Genomic DNA, 14,516 nt, shown 5'->3' with positions numbered 1-14,516 from the left:
TCTTACGAGCAGGCTTAGTTGAAATTCTTTATTTTCTTTATCTTTTGGCTTTTTTTTGGTCTTTGTCTCACTCTATCATCCAGGCTGGAGTGCAGTGGCACAATCACAGCTCACAACAGCCTCCAACATCTGGGACTTCGGCAATCACTCGCCTTCAGCCTCCCAAGTAGCTGGGACTACAAGCATGCTCTACCATGCCCAGCTCATTTTTTTTAAATAAAGGTTACTTCTTTTGGTTAGGATCTGATAGGATATCAGATTTCAAATCACCTATGATGCCATTTTTTGGAATTAAAATTTTAATATAACATGAAAATTTGGATTATGTACCTTGATTGACATATCCAAAACAAAGGGTTTTAAGAAATTGGTTATGTAGCCTACCAAAGTGTCAAGTGTAGAAACTCACCTCTGACATGCTCAGGATTGCACTGGAAAATAGTCACCATCTGGGAAACATCATGATGACGTTTTTTTCATTTCTTAAACAACATTTCTGATATTAAACACATTCTTCCTTGTGTATTTTAAAAGAGCTATTATATCTACTATGGATGCTTTGGTGTCTAGAAGATGAGGAAATATTGAGGAACAAAGCAGTCCCGCCCTCTTTTCCTGGGTGGCCTGTTGGGAGCCAGCCTTGGAGGCCCACCTGATTGACAAAGTCCAGGTGTGCTGAGGACCCCCGGCCGCAAAGCGAGTCCAGGCAGCTGAGGCCCTTCTATCTTCCATCTTTGCTGTTGGTACGGCTGAAGGAATTCTGTGCAGTCGTGGAAGAAGAAAATGGCATGTTTATGCGAAGTACTCACAGCTAACCTGAGAATGTCATGGTTTATTTTTCCATTTTCCCACTATGCCGCTTGGCCTTTTCTAACATATGCAAGGGTTAAACTCTGAAGCACATCAAGAATGCTTTCTTTCACTTGGTTATAAGTTATTAGATATTGCTTGAGTAATATATGATATAAGTATATTCACTCCTTATTTGATTTAGAATTATGCAGTTTAGTGTTTAGACATAAGGTTTTTTAGAAGCACAAGTTTATAGTAAGTCCATTATGTATTCATTATAAGTTCTAACACTTATCTAGGAGTTATGTAGGTGATTTATAACACTGTTTTCACTGACTTAGGATAAAGATTATCATTAAGGTTTTTACTTAATTCAATAGTTAAAACTCTAAGTTAACATTTATAAAGTGGGTTTCCACTGAACTCATAATATACTAATCAGACACTTTTATGATAGATTAGCTAAAGACAGAAAGCAACCTTGGGGGCCTGGGAAACATTACTAAAAGCTTCTTTTGAGTTCTCTTTAGAAACAAGCACTGCAGGATAAAAGAAAAGTAACAAAGACATCTGGACAAGGGAGGTGATTACAAGGCCCTGAAGGTCATAGAAGCCCCAGATGGGAAAACTCCTGACACATGAAGAAGTGTGCACTTAGAAACTTTCTTGAGACATTTCAAGGACTGTAATTCGGGACTTTGGACTAAAAGTATCATTTTTGGTTTTATGAATAAGACTTGTTGTCTGAATGTTTATAGGGATCTTGATTTGTTTGTTGCTAAGACCACTAGATGGTAACTTTTAGAGGATATGTACGTGAAGGAATTTTCTTTGTCTTGCCCCTTTACTAATGGTATAAAAGCTTTCCCTTAGCTAACATTAAACGTCATCTGTTCAAGAAGCAGGTGTCCGAGTATAATGTTTTCATCTTTCGCCTATCCGTCTCTCCTTCAGGAAAGCCCACGACTCTTGTGGGGCTGGGCCCCTGCAGTGGCCCTGCTGTCCCCTCAAAGCCCATGACAGGCACATCCTCTGTCTGCTCTGCCTTGCTCTGTGGGACCCTGGCGTGAGCCTCACTCTTAGTTCTCTTCTGATGCTCAGGCCTGGGCTCCCAAGACACAGATTATCCAGGGGAATTTCATAGAAATAACTACAAGTAAAATCATGCTTTCCCTAGCCTGTCACCACTCAAGAGTGTGCAGATGAGGAGCGATTCCCAACTGTATATGGAGCTTGTAATGTTTTTTCTCCCAGAATACCTGGGCTTTGGCATATTGAGTTCTCCTCCAGAGTGAGCTCCCACATTTGAAGGGTGTGAGGGAGCAACAGGCACTCAGGGCTCCTGGCTGCCTCCCCACTTGGCCCTAGGCTTTTCTGCACTTAGAGCCAGAACAGTTCTTCTAAAGGGAAAATCTGAGTATCCCTGCCTGTCTGTAAATTCTTCCCCCATGGCATGCAGAATGCATCCTCACCCCCTGCTCACTCCTTGACTTCCAGTCTGGTCAACCTCCAAGCATGGTGGACCTCTTGCCTTCCCACCTGGGCACATTTGCCAGCCCTGCCTGACCAGCTCCTCCCACTTGGCCATCCTGAACACCCACCTTGATACTTCTCTGGACCATTGACCTCTCCTTTGTGACCTCCACAGAGCCCCTGTGAGCCTCTAATATACCTGAGGGCCACTGTGTCTGATCCAGTGCCCTGTAAGCTTGTGTTGTGGGACCAGGCCTACTGGGACCCCAGGGCTTCGTCACCAAGGGACGATGGCATCTGCACAGTTCCAGGCGCAGCTCGGGGACTGAGGGATGTGACCGAGCTTTGAGAACTTACAGTCCCCACACACTGTGCCTGTCTCTGTATCCATACATCCATTTCTACAGAACAAATTTCTTCATATCTCAAAGACGATGGATGGGCCTTGCATGGAGGCTGATGAAAATTAACCAACCATAAAGAAACATTTATGGGACACTTCAATGAATTAGAATACTGAATATTTGATGAAGTTAAGGTATTACAAATTTTTAGTGTGATAGAATAGGGTGCTTATGTTTAGAAAAGAAGTCCTTACTTTCTAACACTTATCTGTATTAATATTTGCTGACACCAGTGATACGCTGTCTGGTATTTGCTTCACATCATCCCATGATAGTGAGGGGAGGAGATGGGGTGTGTATTGTTTCCTGTGTCTCCTGTCACAGATGACTACAAACCAGGGGACTTGACACCACCTCACTGTTGAGAATCAGGAGTCTGAAGTAGGTGCTGGAAGGGCCACTCCTCTGTCCAAATTCTAGGGGAGAATCCTTTCCTGACTCTTCTGGCCCTTGGTGGCTCTTGGCATTTCATGACTTGCATGAACTGTGGTCACATCACTTGGATATCAGCCTCTGTCTTCTAGTACCTTACCCTCTGTGTGTCTGTGTCTTCTCTCTGTTGTGGGGATATTTGTCCTTGGATTGAGAGTCTATCTGGATATTTCAGGAAGATCTCACCTAGACTTTCTTAATGTAATTATACCTGCAAAGAGCCTTTTCCCAAATAAGGTCTTATTCACAGGATCCACGGTTTTAGACATGGACCTGTTTTGGGGGGCTAACATATCTTAAATCACTGTGTGGTTTAGATGAAAAAGGACTCTTGGCAATTGTTGAAGGAGAGTGAGGAGTACTCTGGAGTTTATTATATTATTCTCTCACTATTATATTTGCTAGAATTCTTCCATTTGAATTTAAAAACTGTCTTATTTATAGAATTCCTAGTATGCTCAGATTTTGTGCCAGACAATGCGAACTAGAATGCAACAAGAAGGAGGCTTTGGCCCAGGAACTAGATATTTTTGTCTCAACTTTTATTGTCAACCTTGAAAAGGAACATATTAACCAGTTATCTTGTGATAAGAGGATGACTTGGCACTTTTCTTCAAATCTAGTTGGGAACCCAGTGGCACTAAAACTTGTGGGAGGGTCTTTACCTTATGTGACATGTGACTTTGCCCCTTCGGTGGGAGGGAACTACTGGAATGAACAGACACATTATAAACACATCAGGACCTGAAACTGAGTTGAGGAGCCAGGAAGATGGCAGCCTTCAACAAGGTAAGTACTGCTCTTAGGCATCTTCCACATTGCCTCATACCCTCCCATCCAGGTCACTAGAAAAATAATTAAAAGGTGTCCTCAGCACAAGAAAAAGTCTGTTTTATACTTACAATGTGCTTGGGTGACAGTTCAAGAGTGTATCAACTGTGAAGTTAAATAGTAAGCGCAGGTGGCTCTTTAAAGGAAAAAATAAAAATAAATGGTGTAATGCAAACAAGCATGTTGTAGTAAACTCTTGTGTATTTAGAGAGGTCAAGGAAACAATGATTTTTAGAGGAAAAAATGAGGAGAAGTTCAAATGGTTTGGAAAGAATTACCCCCGGCTACAAACATCGGTAACAGTGAAGGTTGCACTGGAAGTTTCTGGCCAGATGTCCTCACAGAAGTATCTTTTGTTTATTGTTGCAATAGTCTTTGAGAAAGATCACGTTTATTGTGTAGTTGTTATCAGACACAAAAGTGTGAGAAGCCGCTCTTTCTGGTCATTCCCAGGTCTATTTGTCAGACTGTTATTAACACTAGGATTCCATTTTGTTTCTAGCAATTTCTCCAGGTATTACAGAAATGAAAAATGAAGTATTTAGAAAATTTGGGCATGGTAATTTAATGATATGAGAAAAATTAATCATATGAAGCAAAAAAATAGATGGTAGCATTTTAAAAAATCTGAGCATATGACCAGTGTCGGAGGAAATGTAGTTAATGCTCAAGTTGATTTATCCATGAAAGTAGTCAACACACAATTGTTGTGAATTTGAATTTGTCAGGATCCCAGACTTGGGATTCCCAAATAACCAGTGAACAGGACATGCATCTGGAGAGGTCCATGTCTCCAGCTGCTTGTCAAATCTCCATCTCCTGCTGAGAAAAGAGCCACCAATGCCAGCCAAACACAGTTCTAATTGACCACTTGATGGCCGATTCACTTACACGAGCACTTTCTTTGTAAGAGATGCTTTGTGATTTATTGCCTAGTGCTGTTGCCATTGGCGTTTCGATGTTTCTTTAAGGTCAGGATGCTTCAAAATGTAGGAAGAATTTTTGCTAGGAACATTCTGGGTGTTGGAAGTGAATCTAAGCCTGTTGAACTTTTAGTTTGATAAAGCAAAATGACCTGGATCCAAGCCTTGAACAAAATGAAGAACAATAATGCCCTTCTTATGGATTTTCCTCTTCCCAATTCAACCAGTATGTATTCATCCTTGCCCTTTGTCCTGTTAAAACATTTGCCTGGATATTCTGCCATTTCCAATTTTCTCTTCTTTACACATTCTGTGGGACAGGCCCACTTCTTTATTGATTCTATCTAAAGTGCAGAAAATTGAGTTTGATAATCAGGATTGGCTGATCAATTATCACAATTTTATTATCTAAGTTTGCTATACTCTTAATTGTCATGAAGCAAGCTTGATGAGATAAATACTTATGCAAAGAACGATTGAAAGGGACTAACATTCAAGAAAGATTATTAAGGGGGTTTTCAATAAATATTAGTTCTCAAATTCTTCCTCTTCCCATTAACTCTCATACATGCATTTTGACCACATACTCTCATCATATTATCCTGCCAAGAATAGTCACATTTTATCCATTGTCACGTGACCCAATAGTCACATTTTACTTGAGACTGGTGTGGCGCAATCTGAATGTGGCCACTACTTGGTAACAATTTTGGCCAGAAAACATTCCAGGAAATCCTGCAGCCTTGTCATGAAGAAGCCAGATACATCTTCAGTGTCGATGGTGTTCACCCATACATCTTAGGTACACTTTTGGTTCTGTGGTTTCATTTATTCACTCATGCATTCATCAAGCCATCCATTCATTAATTCATTCTTACTTAGAGACACCAGGATACTGCTATCATGGCAGGGAAGCCCATACTTCACTACTACAATGGACGAGGCAGAATGGAGTCTACCTGGTGGCTTTTGGCTGCAGCTGGAGTGGAGGTAGGTTCTGAGTCTATGAGATGTTTTTATTGAATGACTTGTTGAGAGTTGTGCCTTAAATAAATATTGCCAGTTATTAAAAAGAGATGAAGATATTTGACCTAATTCATCGTTAAGTTTTCTTCTCATCAAAGGGAATAAAACTTTGATGAGAAAAGTTTTATAAACAAATTAATCATAATGTGTGCAGCTTAAGTGAATTTGTGTTTAAACAAGCTATAAAAATAATTTTTGGTGTTTGTCCAACAATAAAAACATGAACATTGAATATTTGATGACATTATAGAATTATCGTTGCTGTTTTAGATATGATCATGTATTGTGGTTATTTTATAAAATAGTTTTTATGTTTTAGGGGCACGTTGAAGAATTTAAGGATGAAATATATGATGACTGGGATTTTGTTGAAATTATGACCAGATGGGGGGAGTAGGTGGGCACAGGGTGAGACAACAATGGCTTCAATTGGCAATTGTTGAAGCTAGGTGAGAGGTACAAAGAGAAGATTATACTTTTCTGTTTAGTTTTCTACATGTTACAAATTTCCACAATAAAAAGATCAAAATGTATAATAATAGAAAATGAATGCAATTAAACTTAAAACCACAGTTCAGAGGTAGAAGGGAGTGGACAATAGTGACCAAATGCCTGTGAAAGACTGAGAACATTCCTTCAATGATTATATTTTTTGAGCACCTAATAGGTTTCAGGTTCTGTGCTAGGTCCCTGAAGTAGACAGTTAACAAGACACAATCCCTACCTTCGGGCTGTCTACATCTCTCTGAGGTTGCAGACCAGTAAATAGATGATTAAAGTGAAGGACAAGATCATCTAGGAGAGCACCCAGGCATTTCCCAGTGTTGCAAGGCCATTGTCCCAATGTTTGAACTGGAAAAGCAGGGGGACTTCTTGTGACGCTGTTGAGTGCTGCCTCCTAGAGGTGGCACTAGAGAAGCACTTCCCAATCTAGACCAGAGACAGTAGCTGTCTGAGGGTTTTTCTGTGAAGTCATGAACACAGGAGATCTTGCCCTCCCAGGTGGCAGTAGAGAAGGAAAATTTTGGGGTGAGAGGGTGTCCTGTGAAGGGAATTTCTCTTTGGTCCCTTGGACCTCATAACAACGTGGGACCTTTGCCTTGGGATTGTATTTCCTCCATTGCTTCATGAAGCCATGAGAATTTAGTCTGATCCTTTCTCAACTTGATGAAGAAATAAGCACACAACAGATCCAAAAAGAGCCATTCCAGGTTTTTGTCTTTCGAGAAATGAATAATCTGTGTTGACAGTTGTCCAGACTTCAGCTTTGCAGTTACGGGATAAATTCAGAGCCTGTGGGGAGGAGTTCAGCACAGGAGGTGAGGTAGAGGCGGGGCTTAGAGCACCCCAGGCTTCCTTATCTTCATCACAGCTTGACTGGAGGGGAATGGGGGCAAGTGCCTGAGACCGTTGCTCAGGGGTCCTATGTCCTCAGGGGTCAGTGCCCAAAGGCTGATGACTGCAATCTAGTCCATCAGCCTCACAGGGATCATTACAAGTGCCAAGCCCAGCCCACCCTGGCCACCCTCCTGCAATGATCACCCAACATGCCTTATGTGTGTCATAAACTGGACATTTTATGGATTGCTGGAACACACACTTCACCACCTATGTAGCCTAAGTCTCTGGGATCATGGAAGTCAACAACAAACTCTGTTCCACCAAGCAAGTTAGAAACCCACAATTCTCCAAAATTTTATGATGAAGAACTCCTTTTACAGAATAACATGGAAAGGAATGAGGGAAATTGCAGCAGAAGCCCTTGGTGACAGAATATAAAGGGGTCATTGGCCTATATACCATGGTGGGAACACCCAAGGTTGTGGTCTGATCTCATTTGGAGCCAAAGGCTTTCCTGAGATACTAACATTCCATAACTAGAAGAGTATCATGGTCCCTTTCCTCTAGTGGTATCCCCCTCCCAAATCATGACCTAACCAAGGACATCAGTGGGGTCAGGGTGCAGGTGAAGCGATTTTGCAAGAATGAGCAGCAATGTACTGTGACCCGGGCCTTTTCCTGATGGATCTACTCTCAAATTCCAAATGGCCATGACCAGACTCCTCTGTGAACCTGGCCAAACTCACACATTCTTCTTTTTCCATATGATGTGCCACACAGGGGCCATTCAAGTTTTAAAGGCTAGAGTGCTATGCAGTAGCCTAATATGAATTCTTTCACTGTTTCTGCATCAGTTTGAAGAGAAATTTCTAGAATCTGCAGATTTGGACAAGTTAAGAAATGGTAAGATCAAGTATCCAAGTGCCTGAATAGAGTTTCTCATAGAAGTGAAAAACTTGACAACAGTCAAAGCCTATGCAGGCAAGGTGGTAGATGGAGATACTGGAGACAGAGAAAGCGGTTGGAATGGAAAGGGTGGGGCTTTTTGAACAGACCTGGCAACTCTCATAGAGCTAAAAAGACTTCTCTGAGTATTTGCTGAAACAACCATCCCCAGCACCTCGGAAATGCCCTTTCCCTGTTTTCTCATGTTTTCTACACCATGAGTGAGCTGAGGTCAGCTCCGCATCCCACATGGTCCTTCCCACCTAAGGGCATGCATTAGATGAGAGGAGCAGAACAAGATGTGGGCATTACCTTGGGTTTTTTCTTTTTGTATTGTATGACAAGGTAATATTGCAGCAATATAGTAGGCTTTGGTGAGCACAGAAAAGGACCCCTAATAGATTCTCTCAGAATCCATCTTAAATGTCACCAACACCTTGAGGTTTATTCTGCAAACTTCCCAAATGGCCTGTGGCTGGCAGCCAAGTTGCAGCCTCTCTCAACTTCTTCCTAAAATATCCATGAAGATAAATTAACACAAAAATACAAAAGACCTGCCATTACGTTACTAAATTCTGGTGTGGCCATGTACTATGGCTGCCATGTTTGTTTGTTTTTTTTAGCTTTGTCCCCCTCCCCTACCTTGGGGAGGTGAATTTTCTCTCTCTCTCTCATTCACTTTCTAAATAAACTATGTATTTTTAAAAAAATACAAAAGACCTGCTATGGTCTAAAAGGGAAATAAAAACATGAATGAAACAACAAGCTAAAAAGTTAAAGGAAGCTGGATGACAAAGATGACAATGAACTATAATTTTGTATACAAAATGCTATTTCAGTTGAAAGGTTACCAGTAAGAATTCCTTTTTCACTATATTACTTCAACCATTTCAGTAGTTTTTCCTCTTGAAAGAGTGGGACCCATAGACATTTCACTCTCCCTTTTCTTCTTTTTCAAGATGGGAGTTTGATGTTCCAGCAAGTGCCCATGGTTGAGATTGATGGGATGAAGTTGGTGCAGACCAGAGCCATCCTCAACTACATTGCCAACAAGTACAACCTCTATGGGAAGGACATCAAGGAGAAAGCTCTGTACGGTATCTTTTCCGTTCTGTTCTGACATCAATAGCTAAGCCAGAGTGACTTAGGGCCTTCCTTAAGTGAGCAGGAAGGTGGCAGAGAGATCAGGACCAGTCGCAGGCTGGGTCTTGGGTATGTACACTGAGGTCCATGGCTGCAGCATGAGGGAAGAGTAAAGTGGGCTGGCATCAGGCAGATATGATTCTTGAAGTGGATGCACCACAGATATAGCACCATGAAAAATGTTTGCAACTACTGATGTGTTTCAAGAGAAGATGGAATAGTGATTGTAGAGGTGCTGGCCTTTAAAGGGTGAACTCCAATGGCAAGGGACAAGGGACACAGTGTCTGAGTGTCTGGAGGAGAAGGCCTGGGAGGGAAGGATCCAAAGGTACTGAATCTCAAGTTTCATTAACTACGAGAATGATGACCGGGAACCTACATGACCAGTCAATTATATGCACCGGCCCACTTGAGAAGGTGTAGTAGAGGCTGATGTCCAGGATGTTGGGGTTCGCTTGACACTCTGATACAATTCTTAAGCAACCAGATTGATTCAATACCACCAGTGCTCTGAAGTCTCCATCTTCAGATGTGATTGGACAGCATAATTCCAAATAAGCTCTTGTATGGAATGGTTGGCACTTCCCAAAGTAGTTTAATGTAGAGTCACCAACGACCCAGCAATTCCTTTACTAGGTGTATCCCCCAAAGAATCAACATACATTCACACAAAATCTTATCAACAACTGTGCAATGCCAATAAGAGCAATATCCATAATATTCTAAACAAGGAAACAACCCCAAAATGCATCAAAGGACAAATGAAGGAACAAAATATGCCTTAGCCATGCAGTGGTTATGAAAATGAATGAAGTACTGGAACATGCTTCAACATGGTGGAACCCAAAGACATTACATTACCTAAGGGAACAAGACACAGAAGCCACATAATGTAGGAACTGTATTGCATGAAATATCCAGAATATTCACATCCATAGAGGCATCTCATAGATTAATTGCGACCTGGCATTTAGAAGTGGAGTATGGAGATAAATGAAGAATGTTGTAGTACCTACAGATTTCCTTATCAGAGCAATAATTGTGTCCTGGAATTAGAGTGTAACACAATTTGCAGTATTCTGTAAATATATTGAGAATTGAATGGTATGATTTAAAAATATGAGAGTTATGGGGTGACCCAAAACAATTCCAAAATTTATTTATTAAAAATTGTGTATTTATTCTAACATATTTAAACCTGTCATCTTCTAAGTACTCTCCATTTGATGCAATACACATACTGAGAGATATTTTACCACTACTCAAAACAGTTTTTGATCTCATCAATTTTGAAGCCTTTTAGTTTTCTGCTGTTTTTTGTTTCACCTCTTCCATATCAGCAAAACATTTCCCTTTGAGGACTCTTTTCATCCAGGGAAACAAAAAAAAGTATCTTGGGGTGAGACCTGGTGGGGGCACTAGAGTAATGCTGTTTCTGGTCAAAAACTGCTGAACACTCAGCATGGTGTGGGCAGATGTGCTCATAAATCGCCCATCATGAAATGGGCAAATGTGCTGAAAGAATCTCCAAAAAAAAAAAAAACCTCAGCCAGGCTCGGTGGCTCAGCCTGTAATGCCGCGCTTTGAGAGGCTGAGGTGAGTGGATTGCCTGAGCCCGCGGGTTCGAGACCCGCCTGGGCGGCGAGACCTCATCTCTACAATAAATCAAAAAATCAGCCGGGCGTGGTAGCGCATGCCTGTAATTCCGGCTACTCGGAAGGCTGAGGCAGAAGGATCGCCGGAGCCCAGCAGGTCAAGGCTGCGGTGGCCGGGAGCAGCCACTGCACTCCAGTGTGGGTGACAGAGTGAGACTCCAACTCAAAAAAAACCCCCAAAAAACAAAAAAAACCTCACTGAAGCCGAGAACACTATCTAGTGGAAGCCTGCCATCCAAAAAAAATTCCAGTTTCTTTGGGGGGGTCCTCATCTTATGGTTTGTGACTATATGTCAATGAAGGTGTTATTTTAAAAATATTATGGAAAACCTACTTTAATGCATAAGGAAAAGACATCTCCTATGATATGCACTAGGGTAACCGTAGAAAGAAGGTCACCAGAAAGTAGATATTTTAGGTGGGGTCTCGAGAAATGCAAATATGGCTAGAGGTGGACAAGAGCACATGGACAGAGCTGTGGAAGTAGATTTATAAGAAATAACAGGAAGAACTCCTATTATTGGACTTAAAGTAAGTAGGTGGTTTAAAGTGATGAGAAAGGAAGAAGAACATGACTGAGTGGCTGTGCCAGAGGCCAGGGACTCTGTGAGGATATTAGGAGGCAAGTCCTTGGCCATTTGAATCATATCACGTTTATGTACCAAACAAACACTAGAGATGGCAAATCCTAGAATAGCAGCAGTGGTTACAGCAGTGAATCCACCAACTTCTCTTATGATTCTGACTGTAGACATGCTCTTTGCACCTGAATTTAGTATGTACATAACCAAAATTTTAGACATATATTTACTCAGCTAGGCTGTTCTAAGAAATAAATATTAATATAGATGTAAAAAATCATAACATAATGACAAGCATATGAAAGGGGAGCACTGGAGGTAAATTACTTTGCCATCACCTGACACTATATTATCTTAGGCTTTTAAACTGTAAAATCTAAGGCAGGATGCATTTGACAGATTTTGTCTTTCAGGATTGATATGTATACAGAAGGTATGGCAGATCTGAATGAAATGATCATTATTTTGGCTATAATTCCACCTGAGCAGCAAGATGCCAAGCTTGCCTTGATAAAAGAGAGAACAAAAAATCGCTATTTCCTTGCCTTTGAAAACATAAGTGAAGTTATTCAGTATTTTGGGGCTCTGAGTTTTGAGATCAGTTCAAAAATAGTGCCTAGGCATTGGTGAGTCATTGACCTTCACTTCCAATGAGACTCCCTGAACACCAGTGCTGCACTATGAGTCTGACGTTTTATAAAAACAGCCTGTGTAGAACAATTGTACCACTTATACTCAAATTATAATTTTTCCAGCAAAATGTCAATATACCAGACCCCAATATAGAGTTCTCTGGTCAGCAAAATTTCATGTTCATAATTCACATGTTAGCTGTGTAAGGCTCTGAGCCACACTGCAGGTGAGTCTAAGTCTACAGAACACTACAGGCTTCAATTCATGAGGAGCATGATGAAAGCAATACATCAGAAAATATTCTGACACAATGTATAGTATGATGTGAGATCAACTGTTCAACAGGAGAATATGTAGTACTTCAGGGGTGGTAGAGAAGCCTTTAAAAAGAAATGATAGAAGTAGGATTGAGAGACAGATAGTTTCGTGCATTTCAAAGTAACTGCAGACATTAAGGCAGTTCACTCCTAGACACTTCAGGTTGCAGGTTACACATAGTATAAACTGGGAGTCAGTGCCAGTGTTGCAAGAAAGATTATCATACTGGGTTTACCGGGATTTATGTCAGATCCCAGAGAGATAGAGTAGGAAGTGATGTGAGCAGGCGAGAGGAGAAATGATTCTTTGAAATAGCCTACACCTGGGTGACGAGTATTGTCAGAAAGGTGGAGTCACTGCCCAAGGGAGATTGGAGAGAGAGCGAGAGAGAGAGCAGAATGTAGACCCAGGTCCTGAAATATCAGGATGCATGTTCTGGGGCACGGGACAGAGAGAAATATTCTGCAGAGGTGCTGAGCCCATGACCCATGTGGAAGATGCAAGTTGGATGAGTGGTGTGGACATCACAGTGATGTGGAACGATATAGTATTTGGTTCCATCAAGCAAGGAGAAGAGCACAACTACTGTTCTCCCTTGTTGATTCAGGGACTGTGGAGAAAGGCCTGGAACTCTGTACCCATCCAGTGGTGCTGCAGAGGTGGAAGAATCAGGCTGGAGAGGCTCAGGGGAAAAAGGGTCCAGCCTGACTGTGCCTGTGTTCACATTCTGACTCCTTAAATCCCCCAGATATTGAAGAGCCATGGCCAAGACTACCTTGCTGGCAACAGACTGAGCCATGCTGACATTCACCTGGTTGAACTTCTCTATGAGGTGGAGGGGATTGACCCCAACCTCATTGCCAGCTTCCCTCTGCTGAAGGTGACTCACCCAATTCCCAGCCTCCATACTAGTGCTGATGGTTGGGACTCAGCTGGTCTTCTGTGGGAGGGACTCAGATTTCCTGGGTTGGGCTCATGGTGGAGTCAGCCTTGGTTCTACTCTGAGCCTGTGATTTGTCAGTTGCAGGCCTTGCAAACCAGAATCAGCAACCTGCCTGCTGTGAAGAAGTTTCTGCAACCTGGCAGCCAGAGGAAGCCTCCTGAAGATACGAAGAGTATAGAAGTAGTAAAGAGAATTTTCAAGTTTTAATAAAACAAGTATGGAAGCCATGCACTGCAAGACCAGTCTTCTAAGGATTTACAGCAATGAAGTGTTGCCTAAATGTTGCTTGTGGCTATTGTGAAACTCATGAACTTTTTCAAATTATATGATAATTATATTATCAAACTTTTATGAGTAGGCTTAGTTAAAATTTCTTTCTTTTCTTTTCATTTTATTTTTTTATTTTTTTAGTCTGAATCTCACTCTGTGGTCCATGCTGGAGTGCAGTGTCAGGATCACAGTTTACCACAGCCTCGACTTCCTGGAATTAGGAGATCCTGCTGGCTCAGCCTCCCAAGTAGCTGGAACGACAGACATGTGTCACCATCTCTGGCTAATTTTTTTTAGATAAAATGTATTTATTTTGGTTAGGATCAGACAGGATATCAGATTTCAAATGCCCTCCTATATTGCCATTTTTCTGGAATTAAAATTTTAATATAAAATGAAAATATGGGTTATGAACCTTGATTGGCATTTCCAAGAATTGTCCTTTAACATCACTCATGTAGCCCATCGGAGTGTCAAATGTAGAAATTCACCTGTGGCATGCTCATGTTTGCATAGAAAAGTAGTCACCCGTCTGGGGAATGTCATGATAAATTTTCTTCTTTTCTTAAAGAGCTATTTCCAATACTAAAGTTATTTCCATGAGCTATTTCCTCATGCATTTTCAAAGAGCTATTATGTCTACTTGTACTTTGCAGTGTCTAGAAAGTGAAGACATAGTAAAGAACAAAGCAGCCCCACCCTCCTCTCCTGTGTGGCCCTGCTGTCCCTCACAGCACATGCCAGGCACATCCTCTGTCTGCTCCTCCTTGCTCTGTGGGACCCCGGCTTGAGCCTCACTCTCAGTT

General features: G+C 41.5%; 1 protein-coding gene across 1 annotated transcript; it reads left to right on the top strand.

Moving 5' to 3' along the window:
• Nucleotides 1-5,746: 5,746 nt before the first annotated feature.
• LOC103260053 (glutathione S-transferase A1-like) lies at nucleotides 5,747-13,647 on the top strand. Its single transcript, XM_008057689.2, has 6 exons — nucleotides 5,747-5,845; nucleotides 8,077-8,125; nucleotides 9,127-9,259; nucleotides 11,960-12,110; nucleotides 13,255-13,377; nucleotides 13,525-13,647. The coding sequence occupies exons 1-6, from the start codon at nucleotides 5,759-5,761 to the stop codon at nucleotides 13,645-13,647; spliced, it is 666 nt and encodes a 221-aa protein (XP_008055880.1). The 5' UTR covers nucleotides 5,747-5,758.
• Nucleotides 13,648-14,516: the final 869 nt, after the last annotated feature.

This window comes from Carlito syrichta, unplaced genomic scaffold (genome assembly GCF_000164805.1).
Source record: "Carlito syrichta isolate Samal-C Ts95f unplaced genomic scaffold, Tarsius_syrichta-2.0.1 Scaffold303106, whole genome shotgun sequence".
NCBI classification, from domain to species: Eukaryota; Metazoa; Chordata; class Mammalia; order Primates; family Tarsiidae; genus Carlito; species Carlito syrichta.
This window is presented reverse-complemented; position numbering and strand designations above follow the sequence as displayed.

Coding starts and splice junctions, on each gene's coding strand:
- LOC103260053 (XM_008057689.2), top strand. CDS start 5,759: ATGGCAGGGAAGCCCATACTTCACTACTACAATGGACGAGGCAGAATG. Junction 9,260..11,959: donor GACATCAAGGAGAAAGCTCT/GTACGGTATCTT, acceptor TTTGTCTTTCAG/GATTGATATGTATACAGAAG. Junction 12,111..13,254: donor CCTTTGAAAACATAAGTGAA/GTTATTCAGTAT, acceptor CAGATATTGAAG/AGCCATGGCCAAGACTACCT.